Source organism: Mytilus trossulus, chromosome 11 (assembly GCF_036588685.1).
Source record: "Mytilus trossulus isolate FHL-02 chromosome 11, PNRI_Mtr1.1.1.hap1, whole genome shotgun sequence".
Classification (NCBI taxonomy): Eukaryota; Metazoa; Mollusca; class Bivalvia; order Mytilida; family Mytilidae; genus Mytilus; species Mytilus trossulus.
Window position 1 is genome coordinate 60,854,511 of NC_086383.1, and position 27,018 is coordinate 60,881,528.

The following is a 27,018-nucleotide window of genomic DNA, read 5'->3' on the forward strand; positions in this document are numbered from 1 at the left end:
TTTCACCGGTGTTCACAACATTTTAAGGTTTATGGCATACATTCTGGTGTGTATACAATTAACATACGTCCTTGCATTTAATTACCAATATACATTTATATAAACTAACATTTATTAAAAAAATAAACAACATATATAGACGAATAATTTATTAGTTCCTCGACAAAACAAGAAAAGAAATAAAGAATCAACAGAAGATTTAATTTTTCTTTGTAATTAATCAAAATAATACTTCAAACAAATCCTAATATAAAAAAAAACATATATACAAATTAATCTAAAATGCATTATCGAGTAGAAGGGGCGCAACTCGTGATATCAAACCGGTATACTAAACGGATCTAAACAGGGTCTGAACATGTTGAACGTAATTTTGTATCAATGGTCTGTTTTGGTCTGACACGGTCTTAACGGGTCTAAACAATCCGCTAGACGATTAAGTCTTTTCCGTCTTGATACGCCTTAACGAACTGATTTACCTGATGAGGCTATCGATCTGAACGGCGACTAAACGATCTGAAATATCTGGACGAATTTCTCTAGCGGTAAATCCAGTCAATCAAGATGTGATCAGACCAAAATGGCCGTTTCAGACTGAAATCGGGCTTCTAGTGTATTATCAAAATATCCAGGAATTTGGTCTTTAACAGAATGGTCGTTAAAAATACCGGCAATATTTACAAAATCAAAACCTTTATTGACATACTTTATTTTAATAAAATGTTTTTTTGATCTTCGGGGCGATCAATTTTTGGAAACAGTTTAGAAAAACAAAGCTTTGTTAACAGATAATGTCTGCCGTTGTTTTTTTAAATAGAAATTAGGTCCGAAATATTTGTTTGGTTGGTCCGAAATTTTCTTTGATTGCGATTTTTTCTGCGTCCATGAGAACGATTTTTACGAACAGTTTTAGAAACTATATCCAAAGTGTTAACAGAATCAGTTCTTGATATATTGCCAATTCCCATGATATTATCATTAAGACCGAGAGGGTAGACTGTCTGTAATTTTTTAATCCAATTTAATTCAATTATTTTTCATGATCGTACAAACTTTGAATGAGATTCACCAGGCTGCTTATTTACTACTTCTAAAGGTTGAACTATTAAATATTTAATAGGATGACTGTGCTTCTTAAGATGTTGATACATGATACTTTTGAATGTATTGGGTCTTTTAAAACGATACAGGTGTTCTTGCGTGCGTTTAGATAAAAATCGCCCAGTTTCACCTACGTACTGAATATCGCGTCCCGGTTTGTTTCATGTGAGTAAATAAATACTACTGTTTGTTTTTCAAGTAATATCAGTTTCAACATTTAGAGAAAATGTGCGACCATTAAACGTGCGCCTTACTGTATTGTTGGTGGAAAGACGGGGACACGTAAGTCATTTTTCTTAACGCAGTATAAACTTATTCAAATGTTTACTTTCATTTTCTTTTTATTCCATGGTTTATTGACATGATTAAACAGTTACTTTGTAATATCTCTAGAATGATTTTTCAATCATTACCGCCCTTTCTTAAAAATCCGTATCTACAACAATACATCTAGTTTAGTTTCAGACCGGGAAATCAGTAAAAAAAGTCACGAATTATGTAACCATATCTCAGCTTCGGAAGTTACAGTTTAGTCGTCGAATTGAATGATTAATGTCACCTGATTGGAAGATATTAATATCTATGTATATACATTATAAATATAAAGTTCTCTTTCTAAACAATTCAAAATTTGGTGACTATGTTGAACGCATCTATCCCATTGGTATAGAGATAACGGATACAACAGATACAGTTTAGTCGGCCTCATATCTTGACTTACATCTATAAATTGACAATGAGGGTCTGTTGAAAACAAAAAATTACGACAGAAGAGATGATTGCAATTTCCCAATTGTGAATTTCCCTATTTATGTGTAGCAACATTCCAGCTGCAGCTGCATACGTAGTATTTATCTTCCAATTGATACGATATGCGCAGGCTTGTTTTTTCTATCATGATTTCTTTGATAGATGATTGCTAGTCACAAGGAAGTTATTAAACCAAGAGTTCCAAATGGTGAAATTGAAATCATCCCTTTGTAAATTTAATGGACGCTATCATGAGTTGGTTGACCGTTATGGCATAACCGTTTCACAGATAATATTGGCTGACTTCATGCAGGAACTTCTTAGGAAGAAAGATAAGAAGTTAGCAACATCCTTTAACTCTACTTTCCGCTATATAGATGATGTTCTTTCACTAAATCATTCAAATGTGATGACTATGTGGAACGCAACTAGCCCATCGAACTAGGGATAAAGGATACTACAGATACAGTTGAGGCGGCCTCATATCTTGACTTACATCTAGAAATTGACAATGAGGGTCAGTTGAAAACAAAACTTTACGACAAAAGAGATGATTTCAGCTTTCCGATTGTGAACTTTCCATTTCTAAGTAGCAACATTCCAGCAGCACCTGCATACGGGGTATGTATCTCCCAATTGAAACGATATTCCCGTGATTGCATTTCCTTTCATGATTTTCTTGATTGAGGGTTGCTGCTATTAATCCAAGAGTTTCAAATGGTGAAGTTGAAATCATCCCGTCGTAAATTTTATAGACGCCATCACGAGCTAGTTGACCGTTATGGAATAACCGTTTTACAATGATATCGGATATGTTCCTTACGTCGTAACTACAATCCCCTTCCCTTTCATGAATGTGACCTACGGAATTATACTATTTACCGGATTTGTTATGACATAAGCAACACGACGGGTGCCACATGTGGAGCAGGATCTGCTTACCCTTCCGGAGCACCTGAAATCACCCCTAGATTTTGGTGGGGTTCATGTTGTTAATTCTTTAGTTTTCTATGTTGTGCCATGTGTGCTATTGTTTGTCTGTTTGTCTTTTTCATTTTTAGCCATGGCGTTGTCAGTTTGTTTTAGATTTATGAGTTTGACTGTCCCTTTGGTATCTTTCGTCCCTCTTTTACGTAGATTGATCCTTTCAAACATGTAAACGACAGTTATTCTCGTTATATAACAAAAGAATTGAACAATATAAAAAATTTCCGGAATACTTCCTTGGTAAAAGGTAAATAGTTGTTACTCATATTCAATGTAATTTAATCGTAGGTTTCAGCTCCATTATTGTCGTATTAAGTTATATTTTATTCGGTTCTTTTTAAGAATTATTTTGTTTTTGTTAATACAAAGAGGTCTCATTTGGGAAAACTATATCAAAACTGTCCTATTCCTTGATTTTAACTGTACAATGCTTATTTATCTTGAGTTCCTATATAAAAATATTTTTTTGATTTAAATGTAATTGTATACAACTTAACCAAGTTGGCCTCATATAAAATTGATAATGGATATGGGTAATATAAAAGTTATTATGTAATGCGGAAGTTGTCATTTAGTTGTTGAAATACATAATAAATGAAAACACCTGATGTTGAAAAAATCACGGTAGTATTACCCTTTTTTTTTTTTTTAAAGGACATGATAATGACAGAATGACAGATTAAATAGAATAGTTTTAAAAGTGTTCACAAAAGGATCGGTAAGCAGTACTACCACATCACATATTGTAATAGTCATCAAGTATCGGGTGAGTTTTTTTTTATGTTCGTTAGACATCATATCAAAGAAATACTAATAATTGTGTTGTTTTCATTCGTTTATATACATATTTATCCTTTTTTAATTCATTTGGATCGACAATTGTCGTAGTAATATGAGAAAACACGCACGATTATGTTATTGTATGAATCGTACAATGTATGATTGTCCTCGACGGGATTTTAACTATGATTTGAATTGCAAGGCAAATAGTCCATGCATGGCAGTAAACATCGTCAGCACAATGTATGATTGTCATAGAGAGGATATATAGAAAGTTTGATGCACTAACATACCTGACATAGTATTAGAACGCTACGATATACATGTGCTACAAAGAAAACCACACAACCACATATATTTACCATTAATTTATAGTATTTACGGGTTTGAAATTTCTTTTTTTTTTCTTTTTTTCATTTAAACACCACTGACATGTCTGATGCATCATTGTCCAAAGGATTATTGTTTACAATTACAGGATCGATGCCATTGTACTTCTTTCTCCCAAGGTTATCACTTGTTGAAGGCCGTACGGTGACCTATAGTTGTTAATGTCTGTGTCATGTTGGTCTTTTGTGGATAGGTATAAATGATGCATTAATTTTGTTGTAAATTGATGTTCATAAAAAAATTATTCAAGATACTACGGGTTTGTATTTCGCGAATGAACGAGTATTATATTGACGACAAATGTAGCTAATTTATAACTTTGGTGAAATATTTGGCTTCATTACCATTCTTTAAATCATCAATTTCACCTTGAAATAATGTTGCTTTCATAAAAAATAACCGGGGAAAGGATAAGCACTCACAACACTAGTTGACATCCGCCCCAGGAAGGGTAAACATATCCTTCTCAGCATATTATTGAATCGTACGAGATATGATTACCACACATCAAACACGATACGTGAAGATAACAATACTAATTTCGTTTTTGTCTATTAAAATATTTTGATGGTGGTGTGATATAAACTACTTCATTTTTATTAATGCTGGTTTTTCCAGCGTATCAAATATATCCTATGTCTGTTTGGCTTCATCAATTTAACATAAAAAGATATATACTCTTTCGCAAAAACAAATTCCACTAGGGAATGTACTCTTACTTTGATATAGGTTAATTGTCTTACATCTGGTTAAATAAAATTGAGAATGGAAATGGGGAATGTGTCAAAGAGACAACAACCCGACCAAATCAAAAACAACAGCAGAAGGTCACCAACAGGTCTTCAATGTAGCGAGAAATTCCTGCACCCGGAGGCGTCCTTCAGCTGGCCCCTAAACACATATATACTAGTTCAGTGATAATGAACGCCATACTAATTTCCAAATTGTACACAAGAAACTAATATAAAAATAATACAAGACTAACAAAGGCCAGAGGGTCCTGACTTGGGACAGGCGCAAAAATGCGGCGGGGTTAAACATGTTTGTGAGATCTCAACCCTCCCCCTATACCTCTAACCAATGTAGAAAAATAAACGCATAACAATACGCACATTAAAATTCAGTTCAAGAGAAGTCCGCGTCTGATGTCAGAAGATGTAACCAAAGAAAATAAACAAAATGACAATAATATATAAATAACAACAGACTACTAGCAGTTAACTGACATGCCAGCTCCAGACTTCAATTAAGCTGACTGAAAGATTATGGTTTCATCATATGAACATCAGGCACAATCCTTTCCGTCAGGGGTTTAGTATCATACCATCATAACATAAATGAGAAGAACATAACCCGTGTCATGCCAACAACTGTTTTTAGAATACATATCTTTAGTTCCGACGCAAAGACCTTATCAGTGACTCAATATCAACGCCAAAATATGCAATCTTTAATGACTTGACAACAGTATCGTAATTATATCCCTTCTTAATCAGTCTATTTAAAGGTTTTGTAAGTTTCTGAGGTGAATACTGACACCTTTGTGCTTTATAAAGAATATTTCCATAAAAAATTGGATGTGAAATACCTGAACGTATAAAAAGTCTGCATGTTGAGCTATATTTACGAATGATGTCTTTATACCGATGATAAAATTTAGTAAAAGTTTTGACTAACACTAACGGTGGTCAAGCATTGCGATCAGATCGTAAAAGGTCTGGTATAGGATGGTGAATGATAATTTATCGATAAGACATATGGTCCGTCAATAAATAATCTTGTGTAATCAGTTTTATTATTAAAAATATTGGAAAAACAAAACTCTCTGTCAAAATGGTTCCATATTATAATTAGTATCCGAGAAAATTCAAAGATTACGGTATACCCCGTTTTTTTCCAAGCTACAAAGGCATATTGCTATTCAGAGAGAAAAAAATACGAACATAGTTTTTGAATTTTTAATGCATTAACTACCTTTTTTCCTAGAAATATTGTTCAATTTTACTGTTTGAAATGGTTCTTCAAGGAATTTTGATTTAGTTCATTCAGAATTTTTTTATCATTTACTCTGGTCACGCCTTGTCTTTCACGATCCAAATATTGCGTTAAACGGTCTTTCACAATCAAAACAAGAAGCAGACTTTTCAAAAAAGAATATGAACTTTTTCAAGTAATAACCTACATATATTTTACTAGACTATCTGGCATATAGAGATTAAGTTTATAACATACATGTATAATGATATATTGGAATGTGTCAGTGACTATTATAGTTACGAAACGTGATTTTTCTTAATTATTTTCATAGGATTTTGTGTCACTTTTAGCGTTTTTTTAAAAAGTTCTGCATTTTTTTTATTTATGAAGTGGAGCGTTTTATGAAGGAAATTGAGCTTTTGATTTTATCATTTTATAATGGACCTTCCGTTTTTTATTTTCCTCAGAGTTAATTTTTTTGTTGATTTTAAATTTTCTAGATAATGATACCAGGACGTCTATTTCTAACAAGTTGTGTTGACCTGTTGCTTGTTAATTTGCAGTCGTAATACATTTAATAATTTATAGTTTGCTTGTATTTTGCTTTTGTTAATGTATTGGTTTTTTTTTTAATTTACAAGTATGTCATGCTTGATGTGGTCTACACACTGAATTCAAACATTGAACGGCAATGGTCTTCAACTTTGTACTTGTTTGGCTTTATAAATATTTTGATATGAGCGTCACTGATAAGTCTTATGAAGACGAAACGCGCGGCTAGCGTACTAAATTATAATCCTGGTACCTTTGATAACTATTATGGTAATTCATATTTGATTTTTAAAAGAAGATTATCTCTGATAGGCAGTGAGACAACACTTCAGAAGAGTCCACAGAAATAAGCAACTATAGGTCACCATACGTCTTTCAACCATGAAAAAACCCAACATACCACACAGTCAGCTATAAAAGGCCCCAAATTTTTAACAATTCAGACGAGAAAAATTAACGGCCTAATTTATGAACTAAACATGTAAAAAAATATCTGTAACTCAGAAACAAAGGAAAGCCATTGAATCACATAATACTGACTTGAAACAGGCAAATACAGAATGTTGCGTGGTTAAACATGTTAGCAGGCGCCAAACCCGTCCCTAACCTAGAAAAACATCGAATAAAAACACAGACTTACATGGGTACTTATACCTCTCAACAACAAAAATACACTAAGTACATATATGAGAGTACTTGCAGTTACCGACAAATAGTTCAAAGCCAATAACAACTACTAAACAAATAATGTACATGAGACTATGAATCAGTATACATCCAACACCTAATAAGTTTAGTATAAAGACGTCATTAAAAACAGGTATCAACATATTGTAGAGCCATGAATGTGCATATGAATTTAATTTACAGTAATATTTATTTGCTACTAACAATATTTAATTCACTTTTAGCAAAATCAATATTAATAATTGCAGGAAAACAAACTACATCAATGAATTTGTACACAATGTGTGTTTGCATGTTTCTGTTGCTGGCCCCATACATATTGGCAAGGGATATAGATTGTCATGAACAGTGTAAATGTTCATCTAAACATCATGAAGCAGTGTGCAGTGGTCGCGACCTAATTTATATTCCATTATTCCCGGAAAATATACATGTTGTTACAATGAATGGAACAAACCTGACGTACATCGATATAAATGGTTTTGATAATTTGACAATCATTGGACTAAAAAAGCTGCAGTTGATTGATAATTTAATTTCATACATTCATCCAAATTTGTTTACAAATTTGAAATTTCTTTCTACGCTACTGATTTTAAAAGAAGATAAATTACATGTTGATCTTTTGAAAAGAGCACTCGGATACTCTGCCAAACAAAAAACAAAGCATCTAATATTTGAATTCAACAAATGGTCATTTCTGCCAGTCGACCTGTTTTCAAATTTTTCAAGCAACGAGGTGACAAGTCTTAGAATTAAGGGCAATGCATTTTCTAGTATTGCATGTGAAACATTCTTTGTGATGAAAAGTTTATACTCTTTGGTTCTGTCCAATAATCTAATAGAAGACATCAATATGACTGGAATACCAAATACTGTTGTAAGCCTACATTTGAATAATAATATGCTTTCATCAGTTCCTGATATGTGTGCAAATGGTAAAGAAAAACAAAGCTTACTCAGACAGTTGTCAATTTTGGATCTAAGCGATAATAGCATCGGTAGAATGCAGGAGGATTCATTAGCTTGCTTACCTGCATTGACAAAGGTTCTTTTGAATGGAAATCCTCTTGGCCGAATTCATAGTAACATATTAATAAACAATCCAATGCTTTATGTCGTGCAATTGTCTAAAATAGGTTATCCTTTAAAACACATTGACGACTTTGCATTTAACAGTTCATCGTTGTCCAGTTTGCGAATGCAAGAAACAAATTTTCACTTTGATCAGGAAAAATTTAACCCTAAGACAATTTTTTCTCTTTCTCCGAATCTATCTTTCCTCTACCTTGACCATAGTTACCTGCCAAAATCAGAAATTATAATGCAACACATGTTTTTGCCTTTAATTAAACTTAAGGTTTTAAGTCTTTCTTTCTGCAGCCTTTTCTTTCTTCCTAAAGACACTTTTATACATTTAACATCGTTAGAGACATTGAGTTTAAGTGGTAACAGATTTTCTAGCTGGAATGACGGAAATTCAATTTTTAGAAATATGATTTCTCTAAGAAAACTGTATCTATCAAACAACTTCATACGAATCATCAACTCGACATCTTTTCCGCTAGATGTACTGAATTCATTGGAAGATTTAGATCTTAGTGTTAACCCATATGCATGTACTTGTGATCAACTTTGGTTCACTAAATGGATACAAGCAACACAAGTTAAGCTGATTGGGTACCCCCTTCATTATAGGTGTCGACAGCCTTCCGAACTTGATAATGTGGTGCTTCAAAAATATGCTGAATCTCAAATGCAATGCCCACCGTGGAATCCGTTATATAGCATGGCAATAGTACTATCTTGTACAGGATTATTACTAGTAACCTTTATAACTATAGGTTTGAAATGTCAAACAAATATTAAGAATTATATCACTAGTAGCACGATTTCAGTCTGAAACGGTCATTTTGGTCTGATCACATCTTGATTGACTGAATTTACTGCTAGAAAAATTCGTCTAGATATTTAAGATCGTTTAGTCGCCGTTCAGATCGATAGCCTCATCAGGTAAATCAGTTCGTTAAGACATGTCAAGACGGAAAAGACTGAATCGTCTAGCGGGTTGTTTAGACCCGTTAAGATCGTGTCAGACCAAAACAGACCATGGATACAAATTTACGTTCAAAATGTTCAGACCCTGTTTAGATCCGTTCAGTATACCGGTTTGATAACACGAGTTGCACCCCTTCTACTCGATAATGCATTTTAGATTAATATGTATATTTGTTTTTTTAATATTAGGATTTGTTTGAAGTATATTTTGATTAATTAAAAAAAAAAAATCTTCTGTTGATTCTTTATTTCTTTTCTTGTTTTGTCGAGTAACTAATAAATTATTCGTCTATATATGTTGTTTATTTTTTTAATAAATGTTAGTTTATATAAATATATATTGGTAATTAAATGCAAGGACGTATGTTAATTGTATACACACCAGAATGTATGCCATAAACCTTTAAATGTTGTGAAGACCGGTGAAAATATTTTTCGTATTTGAAGATTAGTAACGGAAAATCCTAAACGTAACCTAAAAAAGTTAAGGATCCACAGAAATGCAGCGGATGCAAATTAACACATGCATATTTTTGTTTTATGTATGACATTTGCTTTTATTCATTTTCTGTTGATATATGTCCTAGTTAACCGTTGAAGCTGTTGGTTTTTGTTTGCATGTTTAATTTTTTTAGTGCGATTTACTCTATTTAAGTTGGAAAAAAATATTCCCGACATCCGGAAATTCGAAAATGACTTCTCGGATCCCGAAACCTGATCATCATACTGCATTCATTCAGTCTCTGTCGGGACGGTGTTAAAGTATCACCGTATAGAAATTTTCATTCAAACAATGTATCCTTATAATATTTATTTTCTAATCCATATGATAGGTATATTGTACATAGTATATATATACATATGGCGTTAATTCAAACAAAATCTGTTTTAGTTAAAATGGTCGGGTTCGATGGCACGTGCTAGTAATCAACCGGGTCAACAGGTAACAAAATCAATGATCCTTAACGTAAGAAAGTACATGCCTATTATATATTACAATTACTCTCATCATCATTCTTAATAGAAAGGTGCCGTAGGGCTGAACGTTAATAAAGAATTAAGGAATTTGTGTATACACGTATTAGTGATGTCTGGTCGTCAGTTTTTAATATACATGCTTATGTTTTCAAGTTTTTAAATTTAGCAAAAAACATGAACTGTTCGGAAGCCGTTTGTTAAGTATTCAAAAGAAACTTTTCGCTTCTCTACTTATATAGTTTAGAGAGTATTCCTTTAAATTGTGTCAGTGAAATAAAGTAGTGTGTATTTGTATTCTATTTATTTTGCTAATTGTGTCATTATAATATACATTTTGTATTTCACTACTATATATACTATAAGTTGTAGTGTGATTGATTGTTGGTTGTTTAAAGTCCAGTGGCAAATATTTCATGCATTTTCAGGACCAGCTGTAAGTTAAAGACATATATGGAACTCACCGGTGTATTTTTCACGTGTTAAAATAGGTAAAAGAATAATTAATTTCTTAAATATCGAAACATAAAGGAGGCAAGGTGCATGGATTACCCGCACTTATCAGTTCTTTTCTCTGTTTTGTCTTTAAAAAATAATGCTAATTTTTTTTATATGTTTATATAATTTACAATAACTGCGGTGTATACGTGCTGTCAGACGAAAGATAAATGTGTGCCCTTTGATATTCGTCACCAATTTGTCAATTTTTACATATATGACAAACACGGTTTTCTCTCAGTACATTTTGCCATCTTCTTGTTACAATAGGCAATTTGTTATTGGTTGTTCGAAATCAAAGAACAACGGCGTCTTTAAAGTTCAAAATGTTAAAATATTTCTCAAATTCCCAGTTTTTCTTAGAAATTTTGTAGTTAATAGCTTTTGACGAATTTTAAATTCATGAATTTCAATTCTGAAGAAACTGGTCTAACAGTCTTTGCTTTATTACAGTTTTTAACCAATCTTTATCCATAAAATTTTGTAGAGAATGAAGGATGCAAGTCCAAGCTTTGAATTAAAATGGTCATTAAATAGACACACAAATAAAAGAACAAGTGTGAGTGTTGGAATGACATATACAATATATCACAATGTGCATTGTCGAAGAAGTTAAATTTGATTTTACGTTGGTAACTGGACAAAATTGAAGAGAGGCAGCCCAATCTTTTCTCCTTTTTATTACGAGTACAAATAAACTGTTCTTAGTTATTTCGTGAAGCATTTCCTTAAAATAATAAAATCGCGCGTGATCTAACAAATACTCACATTGCAGTGTACTATACTGCTTTCGATACAAATTATATCAAATTATAGAGCAGTATAACGGCTCCAACTCAAAATTTGAACCCTTCTATGTTGGTTTTTTTTTTTACCATTTAGTTTGAGAGCTCCAATCATACAAGTTGTTTCACCCTTTTTATTGTGATGATTGGTCACGTGCCGAGTGACACACGCTGATTTAAAAGTAATTTAATTTCACAATTACTATAGCTATTGATACCATATATTTGAATTATATACTAATATTCTCTTATATCCATGTTCCCTGGGGCCTTAAAACGTCGTTTCAGTGAGAGCCATTAGTTCTAAAACTTTCTTCTTAGTGTACTAAGAAATGCTTTAAAGATTAAAGCCTGTATTATACACTAACAACTACCAAATGCTGATAATTATGGCATCGAATCATTTGTAACTCGTACACAAAATATTCACACTGTTGTTTGCTAAATATGGACTATGGTATATAAAAGCGACGTAATCGTAAAGATAGATATACGAAGATGTGCATTGCATATGTGGTATGCGTGCCAATGAGTCAAAAATATTATTTAGTTGTACAATAATTGGCTGTTTGGCAACAAAATAGTTCCATGTTTTTAAAATCAAAGGTTTTGGCATCTTCGCTAGCCAAATGGTTACGATCCACTCTGGAGAGCGGGCGTTGATCGTGACCCTTAGCTAACGAAGATGAGGTTTTGGATGTCTTCGATTTCACCGAACCTGGTGTAAAATTGTCCCTGACTATATCGAACGTTGACTTATTATACGAGCTAACCAATATCACACGTACAGTTCTTACAAGCATGGCCCGTGTTATTACTTATAATGCCATACAGCTAGTTTTGTTTTATCTACAATTATGTATCTTGTATTCGTTATTTTTTTTATCTACTAGTATTTAGTTATTGCTTGACCCACTCAGAGTTCTAGGTCGCGAAAAAGCTTTCCCTGAACTAGTCTATTGGGAAAACTTCTAGGTATGTTGGTACTAAATGCTCTTCAACTTCGTACTTTATTTGGCCTCCTTTGAATTTTTGATTCGGGGGCCGTGACTAATGAGTCTTTTTTTTTAGACGTCTTCCGCGCGAAAATATATGATGAGTTTATTGTGTCAATAGAGAGAAATTTCTTTGATTAAAATACACTCGGGAATAGCAAGACAGTTTTCCAAAAGAGTAGTGGGAACTTTACTGATTTTTTTTTTATCATATACTAGTATATTTCTGATAGTTTTCTCGACCTCTCCACCTATTTTCAAACTTGAAAGGAGACCTCTTTCTGCGGCATGAGTCTGGAACATGTACACATGGCAGTTGCAAGTAATAGCTATATAAATATAAAAGAGAAGATGTGGTATGATTGCGAATGAGACAACTGTCCACAAGAAACCAAAATTACACAGACATTAACAACTATATGTCACCGTACGGCCGTCAACAATGAGCAAAGCCCATACCGCATAGTCAGCTATAAAATGCATTTCAAAGATACCATAATTAGAATAAAAGGTTATAGAGTATAACGTACTTACAAAATATGTCATCTTGTAGAATGTGATTTCACAAATATATTATTTTCAAATTCGCAATCCAAGTCAACGTAAAATCGGTTACACACATTTTTCATGCTATAAATCCATTTCAATAATATCATTTCAAACACACTCTAGCTTGCCTTGTCATTAATTTAAATAATACAAATTCAGCTAAATTTTGCTTATTCCCATCATCAGAAATCTCACACTTATCCTAGACGTTAATAATACTCATGCACTTCAATTTTATTAAACAATTTATTGATACGGATGACAACGCTTTAAAAATACGGTTACATCAGGGTGTAAAAAATGTGAATTTGGTTTAGATAGATTAAACGGTAGCTTTAATAGTGAAATGTACTATTTTTTGAAGACTCGCCTAAATGTATGTTGCATAGATGTATATGACCCCAACAATTTTATTTAGATCATGCTGTTAATTATATTTATAAAACCATTCATTTGTAAATACCGCATATATCTGCTCACTGTTTGAATATAGAAACTTGTCGATTTTATAATATTGAGACATATCCGAGATTTTGTAATATGTGTGATAAACAAGTAATTGAAGATGAATATCATTTTATTTTAGTATGTGAAAAGTATAATGAACTTCGAAAGAAATTTATCAAACCATATTGTTGGAGGAAACCGTCGAATCATAAACTTTTAAGACGATCAATGCATTTAAATGGGGACATATAGTTGGAACTCGCCCCTTTTTGTTGTGCTCGGTTGGGATCCCAATACAGGCTCATAATATTTTAAAGCATTTTTGAAGTGTTCAAATATAATAAACCAGAGACATATATAACTTGTAATTTATGTCTCTAAATGAACGAATGATAATTTTTACGAATAGAAAGAAAAAGCAAGTCTGTCCGAAAGGTGATTGTCTATTTGATATTTAAAAGGAAAATGTATAACTATAGTGTGTTCATTGTAAACTTAAACCATAATGCATAGAATTGTCTCTGCATGTTTATAACAGTCACAAGTCACTTCTAGAATTAAAGGTCAGCGATCGATTAAAAATTCGTGCAATTATATTTTGTCAAAAGTGATCGAGATGCCTTTATCAGGTAATTCAAATAATCGCACCCATATATTTTTTTTCCAGAACACGTTAAAGTTAATATCAGAGCCATATAATACATGTTTTATATCTTTGACTATTATGCTAGTAGACTAGTATAGTTTTCTCAGGTTATATTCTCCGTTGATAGGTATCTTTCCTTTGAAGTCTTGTTTTTTCTCTAACACTTAGAATAGTATATAGGGACCACTTCCGAAAATAATCTTTCAAAATGCAAATTTAAGTTTTAGCCTTTAAAACTTGTATGTCAAATAATTTGACCACATGACAAAAATTTCTACAATAAACATTGGTCACGCTCGACTGATTTCGATGTGAGACAGTAACACGTGCCGTTACAATAGCCAGTGTACACGCATCAGCGCACACATGTATGTCAAATAGGTCAGTTGATTGGAGGAATGTTTCCGAAAACACGCCTACCGCAAACTAATACCCAATCAAACGCCTTTACCAGAAACATAAATAATACTTGGAGATTGGGTTGCGTATTCAACATTTCAAAAAGTTTATAAACTCTTTAATTCGAGCTAAGAAGCAAAGAATATGCCCGAAATACAAGTTTCCCGGCTATCTAGTGATGAAAAAAAAAAAAAAAAAAAAAAAAAAAATTACAAGTTAATTACAAATTAAAAGTGTTTCGAATTATATAACTATAAGTCTTTTATCTGGCAAGAACACCCCAATTTAGCGGACAAGCAGTCAAGTTATTCTTTTTGCTGTTACTGAATATACCAAGAAAGAAAATAAATCCCGATATTAATTTGAAACTTTGTTACTGAATACTTTTCCAAGAAAATATTCACATCTCTTGGTAACATGCATATCCGGAACAGAAAATTTGGCATACAGTACTTCAGAACGATGTTCACATTATAATACATTATACCCAACAATTGTGATGACGAATTACTTCCTTTGTTCGAGAACAATTTTATTTAAATAGAAATCTGTGATTTTACTTTGTCCATTACTTCGACGAACCTTCGTGCAGGTGCTTTATAACTAACAGGTAAGATGTTGTTGCAGTAAAAAAATATTCATTTTAATACAATTAATAAAGTTGTATAACGTAGAATATGTTTTGTCATTCAGTTTCTTCATATTTAACTAAATTCCACTATGATGATTTCGTAATGCTAGTCATGTTTACTGTCGAATAATGATACTTCTCTTTCATTTTCACTGTTGAGCGAATCATTAGTATTGTATATGCGATGCATTTTCACTGTATAATTATTTATTATTTTTTTTTTATCTATTACAGCTCATTTCTTTCAGCAGCAAGACTTAAGTTGACTTGCTTGCTTTTCTTTTATTGGATAATCATTATGATAACACCCGATTTAATTCAAATATTAAACATACAGGTTAAACTTTGCCTATTCATATTGTTTAAAAATGTCAATCTTATTTACAAAGTTTGTATAAACAATTAAACAAACAAAGCAAGCAAGCCAACCAAAGTTTTGCTTTACATGCATTAGGAAATTAGCTGTAAAGCCTTAATTTAGCCGACTTGCTCAAACAATAGATAAAGTAAAAGAAAGATTTGATAAAATTTAACTTACGGAGGAAAGTTTGGTTTTAAAACACTCTAATAAATTCAATAGAAATAACATTTATTTCAAATGTATTCCATTTAGTTTCTTATAAAGCACATAGGGATCTTTATCCTTATTTTTTTTATCCATTTCCATGACACTTTTCCAGTAATTACGTACATCTTGATATAGATTGAACCTCTGTTTTCCCGTTTAAAAGGTTGTACACTGGAGCCGTTTATAACTTGCTGTTCGGTGTGAGCCAAGACTGTATTTTGACGGTGTATAATGGTCTACTTTTATAAATTGTGACTCGGATGGAGAGTTGTCTCATTGTCACATACATGTACGACATCTATATACGGCTCAAAAACGAAACGAGACGGGATAAAGACGGGATAAAAAAATCCAAGCTACTTTTTAATATATTTATAATGGGCTTAATATGAGTCAAAATAGAGTAAAATCACGAGTGGGTCGCATTGTGGTATAAGCGTGACGCCGGATTTCCGATTTTTTGCAAGCGTGACAGGTGAAAGTCAAATGATTGTGTCGTGAAAAACGAGAAATGAAGTCTAGCGGGACACGGATAATTACAAAAAATGAGAACAACATAGTATAAGCCGGATACGGGAATCTGCCAAAACAGTAAGCGGGATCCGGGATCAGAACCCCCCAATCAGACCCCAGAATAAGATATTTTTGTATATTCATCCTATTGTTACAGTCATGCCTTCAATAACAAATGTATCCGATGCATGCATTTTGTTTTTATATTTTTGGTCCCTTTCTCAATTTTGTGGGGTCCAAATTTATAGACAAAAGTCCTTTAATATAGATATTTGGGATTCGTTGACATGCTGAATCTAACCGTGTATTTAGTTTGGGGATTGTTTGCCTAGTTTCTGAAATAGCCCACATAGAGTTCCAAAGGGTCTAAAATCAACAAAAATGAATTGTAGCATGCATTTCGTGTACAATAACCCAAATGTGTATGGTTTTACCTCTGCGGTAGTATCCATTCGCGGATCTAGAATTTTTCATTTTGAGAATCGCATTTGTTACAAGTTTGAAAAGCTATATATTTGATGAAGAATGAATGAGGAGTTTGTATTTCAATTTGAAAATACATGTATCATAAATCCTAAAGTCATCAACTAAGTTTTTTCATTTGTTGCAAGTGCATTTGTCACATAATTCTACAATAAAAATTCCTCGCATCTTTGAAAATTCTACATTAATAATGACTGCACTAACAGTGATAATTCATCGCATCTACAGTTAAAATGGATCGCTTTCAATAATCGATATGCTATATTATGATGCTTTTATAACACTTATTTGAACTTTAATGCTATGTTTGTATATTATAAAGACATATCACAATGACAATATGTTAAAACTTTCCTTCAAATCACTTAACTTGATATTTTTAAAACGTAAACAAATACAGTTTTCCCATGATCCTTTATTCTACAATAGACATACCCGCATATAACAGTAAAAATGAACTAGCTGGATTCGCACTTTATATACACTGGTGTAACCACTTGCTAACATCACTGCCAACTTTTTTTATACTCTTTTGCTAGCCCAAGATTTTGTATTTTCCGACCCCATGTCGGGCCACGGTGAAAACGACATGCCTCAACTGATGATAATTCCTGGGGAAAACTCTCAAACGACAACGTGCATTCTCTCCTCAAAATTTACATGCATAGATGTAAAATTCATTTGACGATTAAATCTTTCACAACATTCCTTAGGCAAAGAAACACTTTTCTATAACAGTCTCCTGATTTGGAAGACAAAAGGCAATATTAAAGTGGAATTTACAGCAATGTCCATTCCTGAATCCATGTATTGTATACAATTGCTGAAAGTCACCTTCCACCAACAACAGAAAAAAATATTTAATGAATAAAAATTTATAAGACAAAAATGATACTAAATATATATAAGTACGATCAATATGTGTTCAGGTAAATTGGCGCAAATGAGTTCCGAAAACTGACGCAATTGATACATTTGAGAGAAAAAATATTGGCGCAAATGATACCCCTGAAAAACAGTAATTGGCGCAAAAGGAGTGCTGCCTAAATATCAACCTGTTTTTAATTCAAATTGGTTCTCTTCTTCTTTTAGTATACAATAGTCCATCGTCATCCCATGATAACATACTGAGTGGCGGATCCAGGAATTTTCGTAAGTGGGGGCCCACTGACTGACCTAAGAGGGGGGCCGCTCCAGTCACGGTTCAGTGATTCCCTATATAAGCAACCATTTTTTTTCCCAAAAAGGGAGGGGACAAAATGCATGTTTATTTATGTATAATTGTCATTTTGCTTATTTTCTTTGGTTACATCTTCTGACATCAGACACGGACTTTTCTTGAATTGAAATTTAAATGTACGTATTGTTGTGCGTTTACTTTTCTACATTGGCTAGAGGTATAGGGGGAGGTTTGAGATCTCATAAACATGTTTAACCCCGCCGCATTTTTTGCGCCTGTCCCAAGTCAGAAGCCCCTGGTCTTTGTTAGTCTTGTATTATTAAATTTTAGTTTCTTGTGTACAATTTGGAAATTAGTATGGTGTTCATTATCACTGAACTTGTATATATTTGTTTAGGGGCCAGCTAAAGGACACCTCCAGGAGCGGGAATTTCTCGTTACATTGAAGACCTGTTGGTGACCTTCCGCTGTTGTTTTTTCTATGGTCGGGTTGATGTCTCTTCGATACATTCCCCATTTCCATTCTCAATTTTATTCTTTCTTATGTTCAATGTAAAAATGTATATAATTTCAAATTGCAACTATCTATAGTTCCGTAACTATCAAGGCGTATAAAAGAATGGTCGTTAAGTGCGTATATTTTTGTTAAATCAATTTTTCTTGTATGTTTCAAACTGTCCTTCACTTTTGACAACGAGTACTTACATTTCCCCAAATTTACCATTGGAAAAATTGTGTAAGCACATTTTTGTTTTATCAAATCTCTTTTTTGGAATTATTTAAATTTTTATGAATAATATTCTTTACACCAGAAATGCTATTTATTTAAAACAGTAATGACTAGTGTATCACTATCGGACACGCAGGACAGAGATGTATATTATCAAATGATTACCTATGCACCTGAAAGTTTAAAATGGAAAGATTCAAGTTTTCGGTCGTGTACACTGACAGAAGTGAAATGATGCATGAACTTGCAAGTCCGACAGGAAATCGTTTGAATACCTGGAGGTGTCACCTGCCAATAAACCTGGGAGTAATACCTTTAGCCATGCTGGTGATCAGACAAGGGAAGGTCTACATTTATTTAAATAAGTTTATTACATAAAAGAATTATGGACACATTAGATTTTTGAAAACAATTTTCACGGAACGTCAGGGGTAATACTTGTACAAGACATTAGTTAATTTTATTTACTTTACATTAAAGTAAATAAACCCAATTCAGGAGCCTGTTATTCAGTGGCTGTCGTTTGTTTATGTGTTACATATTTGTTTTTGTTCATTTATTTTCATAAATAAGGCCGTCATTTTTCTCGTTTGAATCGTTTTACTTTGTCTTATCGGGGTCTTTTATAGCTGACTAGGCGGTATGGGCTTTGCTCATTGTTGAAAGCTGTACGGTGACCTATAATTGTTAATGTTTGTGTCATTTTGGTCTTTTGTGGACAGTTGTCTCATTGGCAATCATACCACATCTTCTTTTCTATATTTAAATAGTCTCCCCTTAATTTTTTTTCTGTAGTGTTTTTGTTGATTGCTGTTTATCACATATTTGTTTGTTTGTTTGTAGCTCATGTATACTAGTATAAATCAAGTTGTCATCACTGTTGGGTTTCTCGTCTGAATTTTGTACATTAACTCTGTTAGATGCCTAGCTCTTTCCAAGCAGAGCCATTTATAGGGTGCTCATTATGAAGTTTAAGTTTTTGATCATTGCTGAAGGGTGTACAGTCCCTATTATATAGTGACTAAAAAGAAAATCACTTGGTCTACATGGTTTATGGTTTATAGTTTAAGTTATGGAAGTCGTCTCATCAAAATTCATACCCAGTGGATCCAGGGGGAGGGTTCGGGGGTTGGAACCCCTCTTTTTTGGACGATCATCATCATGGAATGGGGACATATAGTTGGAACATCCCTTTTGTCCTGGGTTAGGAACCCCCTTTTTTAAATGGCTGAATTCACCCCTGATACCATATCTCCTTAGGCAAAAATAAAAATTATGTTTGTTTCCAACATGTACAATGTAGCTTACAGCTTCTTAGAAACAATTCAAACATTGATGACCTTCTGCTGTTGTCTGCTCTGTAGTCGGGTTGTTGTCTTGTTGGCCCATTCCCAATTTCCAGTCTCTAATTTTATTAGAAGTATCTGAGAAACAAACCTAACCATGTTAACATTGTATTAAACTGAAATAACCTAAATCACTTAAATTATCCATGAAATAAAATTAAGGTCAGGTCAACGGTGAACCTAACCTGATAGACAAGTAGACCTTGCAAGGTACTCATATACAATACAATGTATCCAATTTCATGTAATAAAATGTAACAGTATATTTTACCATCAGTCACTGAACCACACATCCAGCTCTTTTAGCTTTTATAAATGTGAAGCTCTATTAAAAATAGCTTATATCATCACCCCAAGACTATAATACATATTTCTTGCATACATGTATATACAACCAACTTTCATGACTTTCATGTAAGGCGAGACAAAATAAAATGATACTTTGAAGCTACATGTATTGTTTAATATGTTTGACTACTACATGTACTAGTATAAAATGCCAGTTTCAGAATGAACAGTAATTTATAAGATTGTCAAAATACATGTAGATTCATTCAGACTATTTGAACTACAAATGTATACAGCAAGCTGTCATTTGACTCTAAGTCAAACCAACAACTGTGCCAGGATTGTAAAGCTGTCTAGGTTGGTGAAACTTCCATCATCATGCATATATGACACTAACCAATAGTGACGGACCGTGCCAGACCCTCATGAAAGGTCAAACAGGTTTAACACTCCCTGGTGGTACATGAAGCCAACAGTAGCAACGCCAGCATAGAAATTCTTATTATATCCAAATTCTTATTTTAAATGAATAATTATCCAAGGTGAATTCAGATATATATGATCATGATGATGCACTTGTAATATTGACAATGATCATGATGATTGTAAGGTAATCACTGAAACTATGAATTTTCATTATTCCAATTTTCTACTTTTTTTCCTATGAATTGTAAGTTTGCTTTTTGTTCAATTCACGATTTCCTTTTTGTCCAATCAGAACATCCCATCGTCATCATAGCATAATGCTGTTAGCTTTATCAACGTTATTTCCAATTGCAATAAGTAACTCAAAATTATGAATGAATCCACAGTTTCACAATTTACAGCTACAGGTACAAATGAGGTACGGTATGAGAGTAATTTGGTGACACTATATATTTCCTATGTATATATGATATATATGCCCCTTCATAATCTTGTTGGGAATCATGCTCAAACCAATGTGATATCTTTATATCTGCAAAAATATATACATTAAGAATTTAAAAGTATGTATAACATGTATAACATGTGACTTCTATAACATGTATAAAATTAAATAAGTCAATTATAGCATTAATACTATTTTATAATTCAGAAATTAATGTGAGTAGATATAGGAAGATGTGGTGTGAGTGCCAATGAGAGGTTTTTATTATTGCGAAAGATGTGACTGAGTTGTAAACGCAATAGTTTAAACGCGCATTTTGTGATATTTTATATGAATGAAACAGGATTTTCCACAAAATCGTAAAAATTAAAATCGCATTTAAGGAGGCTCGAGGGTATAAAAATTTCAGGAAAAAAATAAACATTTCACAGTTTTTCATTTCAAATTTTATTTGTTACCTTTTGTAGTTGTAACTTATCATATGGTACACAAATCATTCAAAACAAACAATCCGTGTTGGGCCCAGATGACTTTTAAAATGTTTCCATCATTGAAAAAGTTCAAAATTATCTCCCTTTGGATTAAAAATGCCATTTTTTGGCTTCAAAATTGAAATATCTTTTTTAACTCATCGGTGACCTATATTTTTTAATATAGTTTCAATATAAGCTGTACTTTAACTAAATTATTGTAAAATTTGAGCAACTTCTGTAATAAATTTCTTTTTTAATTTCAATATTACCTTTATTTCTCCTATTACTCCTACAGAAAAAAAAACACCTTTACAAAAAGGTATGCTTCTTTCGAAGGCAGATTGTGAGCGCAAATGAACGGTGACCCCACCTTTTTATTTTATTTTTCTATTAACTATAAGATAATGTTTATGTATAGAAAAATATAGAGAAATCCTATATAAATGATTTAGACCCGCGAACCCCCTTAAGTCTAAAATAACAAATTCGCAATAATAAATGCAAGCAATAATTTCTGAATTTACAGTAACTACATGTATTTGATTTGTCATATGTGTAGTAATAATAATTCAACAAATTCTTTTAATAATACTTTTTTATTTCAAATTAGAATTTTTAGAATAATACTACATACATGACAAAGCAATGGTATGTATAGATTATAACATGTTATAATATATGTATATATTTAAGTTCTACAAAATTTAGAGCAAAACATTTTAATCATTGATAACAATTCAGGGGCGGGTCCAGCCATTTTGAAAACCAGGACAAAGGGGGGTTCCAATTACATGTCCCCATTCAAATGCATTGATCCTCAAAATGAGAAAGGGTTCCAACCCCTGGAACCCCCCTCTGGATCCGCGCCTGCAATTTAATGAAACATGCCCGGAAAATTATCTTTAATTTCTTATCACAAAAGTGTTAAAAATTGTCGTTAAGGACGCAATGCTGTCACATCATTTGGAATCAGGGCACAATATCAATATACTCTTTTTTTTTGCCCCAGGCAATTTTAAGGTTATTGCATATATGCAAACCCGAGCCTTGAAGGTATTCATAACAAATATGTGATAAATTATAATTATTGTACATCACCCACCAGCAAATGACCAGTGGCTATTTAAATAGGTACATCATCATTTAACATACATGTGAAGATTGGTTGGTTATGAGTTATAAAAAATCCAGTGACAAATATTTCATGCAAATTTTAGGACGTGACAGTTATCAATACATTATTAAACATACAATACATATGACTATGTAGGGTTACTCCATCAGGGGGTTAGGTCTGGTGATAGGCCGCCCCCACAACCAAACCATTGTGAATACACACAATGGTTTAGGCAATAAACAGGTGTGTATCCAGCCCTTTTTAAAAGGGGGATTTAATCCATAGTTTATATGTACCTTTTTCAAATCATGCATTGATCTTCCAAAAAAAGGGGGGGGTCCAATCACAGGAACAATTATTTTACAAGCCCAAATTCTAACTTTGCCTTTGAACACGTTACTGTGTAAGAATGTTTTGTATAAGAACGTCGATTCATACCTGTATGCACAAATGTAACAAATGTAAACATTTTTCCTTCAAACTCTTGGCCGGATCAATGATTATTCTCCATTCTGATAGGCATGTTTTTAAATATTATTCATTTCTACTCACCAATTGTAATTTCCAGCTCAGCTTATATTGTGCTGTAGTGTCCATCTACCATGTCAACGATTTTGTGTAAAATAAATTTGCCATTTGAAGATGCCGACATGCGACAAGTAAAGAGGGTACGGTAACGTTAAATCGGTTACGGGCGTATTTTCCGTTTTTAATCAAACTTGTCAGATTTGATTAATTATCGTCGGAAAATGTCCCTAATAGATATTGTAATTCAAATTAAACCAGCTTTAAATTACTATGCTGTATGCATGTAATATATATATATAACCTGGTCTTTAAATGTACTTCAGGTACGTACACTGGCCTTTTTCTGCTATAATATTCACGAAGTCTTCTGGTATGTAATATTTTTTTTATAAAAGGCTCTCGAATTATAGACTAATTAAAAAATAAAGATGGAAAGTCAAACGCATGAGTCTGGCAAAAATGAACGGACAATGGCATGACAGTAAACGGAAAACGAGAAAAGACATAGATTCTAGTTATATATATATATATATTTTTTCCCTGCATCAAATTTACTCAAATGCAATTTATAAAGCCAACAATAAAAGTTAAATGATAATGCATTCATTTACAATATTAAAAAAATGTTACATCTTAAATTTAATTAAACATAATTATTAAGATCACGCGTTTTCAAGTGTTCACGGCCGACATCCATAAATATGTAATAAGGGTGTAAAAATGATCTATTGCGTTAACATGACACATTTTTCACCACTTACGACAGTCTATAATTGCAAAAACATGTATTGTAATCACTTGTAAACCTTTAATATAAAGGTTCAGGTGCTTACATTCAATGAATAAATGTTATTTCGGCAATCTGTTGATTTTTTTTAGTCAATTCGCGGCGGTTTGTTCAGCAGTATGACTTTGAGCTACTTTTTAAAATATACAAAACATGTTAAATAGGATGAAGTAAGAATTCAAATTGAATATTTCTTTTATTTAATTAACATGATTAAAGGGACGTGGTAGACTTTTAGTTAACATAAACCGTCTTCTTTCAATTTTTTATTTTATTTTTAAAAGGGGAGCAACCCCTGATAAACAATGGGAAAGTTTCACTCGTTTTGTGTCCAAATGATTAAAATGGACACGGTCTGACAACATCTTGACGTAACTTTGCATCCATGGTCTGTTTTGGTCTGACATGGTCTTAACGGGTCCAAACAACCCGCTAGATGAATCAGTCTTTTCCGTCTTGACACGCCTTAACGAACTGATTTACCTGATGAGGCTATCGATCTGAACGGCGACCCAACAATCTTAAATATCTTGACGAATTTCTCTAGCGGTAAATTCAGTCAATCAAGATGTGATCAGACCAAAATGACCGTTTCAGACTGAAATCGGGCTACTAGTGTATATACCTATGGAGAGTTAAATACAATAGAAAGAAAGGTTATTTCCCTATAACAAATGCAGATGATTTCGAGTATCACGCTTTTGTTGTTTATTGTGACGCAGATCGCAACTGGGTGCATCGAACGTTTTTACCGAAAATAGAACAAGACGAAGGTATCAAGCTCTGTATTCATCATAGGGATTTTGAAGTAGGTGAATCGATCACTGCAAACATCAACAAATATTTAGAGAAATCATGGAAAGTTGTTGTAGTATTGTCAAATGAGTTTGCGAAAAGTGAGTGGTGTCAATGGGAAGTTGACGTTGTACAGGAGCGACGTAGAAGGTTTGGAAAAGACGTGTTCCTGTTAATAATGCTGAAAACTATCGACTCTAAGCATATGACAAATCAGCTAAGAGCCCTATTGGACAGTGCGCCAAGTCTACGATATCAAACTGGGGTCGGCGAGGATCTTTTTTGGGCCGCTGCAATTGAGACTTTAAGGAAACCATTAGAACAGGTTACAACTGCTCTTTTATAAGAGTATTTAAAACCTTCTTGTAAACGATTGCATCTCATAATTATTTGTATAAAAAACTACTTTTATATGAAAAAACCGGCGTGCAAAAGATATTTCAAAATGATATGGAATGTGCTTAACGTGCGCATATAGTTGATATCTGAAACGGCTAAATTATCGTTATTCCTTAATCTGTTCTAATATATTTTATGCATCGTACTTTATTCGGATGACACATTCTGGGTAATTGGAGTTTATAAAAGTCTTGTTTGATGTCTGGAAATCGTCGTACCTATGTATATATTTGAACAGCAACTTTGCAATTTTAGGCACTGATTTCGGTGAAATTTTTCATGACTTACAACCTAAGCATATATATTTTAATTGTATTACAGAATAAATATCTGTATATAGTGTCTTTTTGTTGATTTGCTTATGAATATTTATTTGAAGATACAAACATGAGGTATATGTTATTTTTGCTACGATTTTGAGAGATGTAGATAAAGATTGGTGTAGACAAAAGTAATACGTATTGTTAGTATTGACTAATAGTGAGCAGATCTAGGCAATAAGATGATATAAACAGAATTCACGACTTAGGTGAGTTAATGGGAACAATATGATGATTTTTTATTTTGCTTTCTATTAAGAGATATGAATATGTATGAACGACGTAGAGGTAATACATTCATTGGACAACAAACCAAACACACATTACAGATTCAAAGATATCTTTTCATCAATTGTCAACAGGTTATTACCCTTTCAAAAATATTGGTTAATTGAAGTGTTATTCAGTTAGAAATTAAAGTTACAATCTTGAACATCTTTCTGGGCTCACGACGCAATACCACCATAATGTAGATAATTAATATTTTTGTTCGCATATATGGCGTAGTAGCCAGAGCCTTTTAAAGATGACACGGACTCTCAGTTTTTGTGGGTTTTTTGGTTTTTTTTTTGGAGGGTGGATAAGTCACCTAAACAATTCTTCCGTTTAGTTCTTTATAAATTGATCAACGTTATGACTGCACACACCTCTCACTTCAATACATACAACAAGAAAATAGATTTTCAAAATAACTAATGAAAAAATGTAAATATCGAACAAAATTCAACGAGTGACCGAACAACACGTTAAATCACTAATGCATGTAGCGCATAAGTTAGTTATAAGTGTTGTTCGGACACGAGTTGAATATTTTTTTTATTTTTTGAATTCTTTGATTAATTATTCTTTTTACTATATTGACAATATGAATATGATGCTATGAATAACAAAGAAGCTAAATTAATTCAAGTATGGACATCACAATATAGCAACTAATACAACATAACAAAGAACTATGTAATAATTATGTCATAATGAAATTATCACAATTTGAAAGATTATTCACTTTTTTTTCTTTTGGTACCTTATTTAGAAAATTTAAAGAAGGATGAGTGGAATAACACCAGTTTAAAGATGTCTGATTGGGAATGAAAAATCTTTCTATTGTGCTCAAATCGGATTAGATTGTAATTAAATGATAATAAAAATATAAAACAATACTTACTAATTCCATTCTGAAGGGTTTATCTGGATTGGTATAGATCAGGAGTGTTCAAAGTTGAATCCTTGATGATGTTTTAGAGCCGAAATATTTTGATAGCTGTATGAAAAAAGGAAATCATCAAAAGTCAACTGTGCCTGAAGGAGTAAAGACCTTAGTTGGTCTAAACATATGAACGGAAACTGTAAAAAAAGGTTTGTTTAACTTTGGATAAATATCAATTTAAATTAAAATAAGAAAAATACCGAACA

The 27,018-nt window shown here is 32.6% G+C and overlaps 1 protein-coding gene across 1 annotated transcript; it reads left to right on the top strand.

Annotated features, from left to right (window-relative positions):
- The first annotated feature begins 7,489 nt into the window (after window positions 1-7,489).
- LOC134690520 (toll-like receptor 3) lies at window positions 7,490-25,459 on the top strand. Its single transcript, XM_063550486.1, has 2 exons — window positions 7,490-9,121; window positions 24,708-25,459. Exons 1-2 carry the CDS (start codon window positions 7,490-7,492, stop codon window positions 25,230-25,232), a joined length of 2,157 nt encoding a protein of 718 aa, XP_063406556.1. The 3' UTR covers window positions 25,233-25,459.
- The last annotated feature ends 1,559 nt before the right edge of the window (window positions 25,460-27,018 follow it).

Excerpts from the sequence above, each read along its gene's own strand:
- LOC134690520 (XM_063550486.1), top strand. The coding sequence starts at position 7,490 with ATGAATTTGTACACAATGTGTGTTTGCATGTTTCTGTTGCTGGCCCCA. Across the intron at positions 9,122-24,707 it reads TCACTAGTAGCACGATTTCA|TGTATATACCTATGGAGAGT; the intron begins GTCTGAAACGGT and ends TCGGGCTACTAG.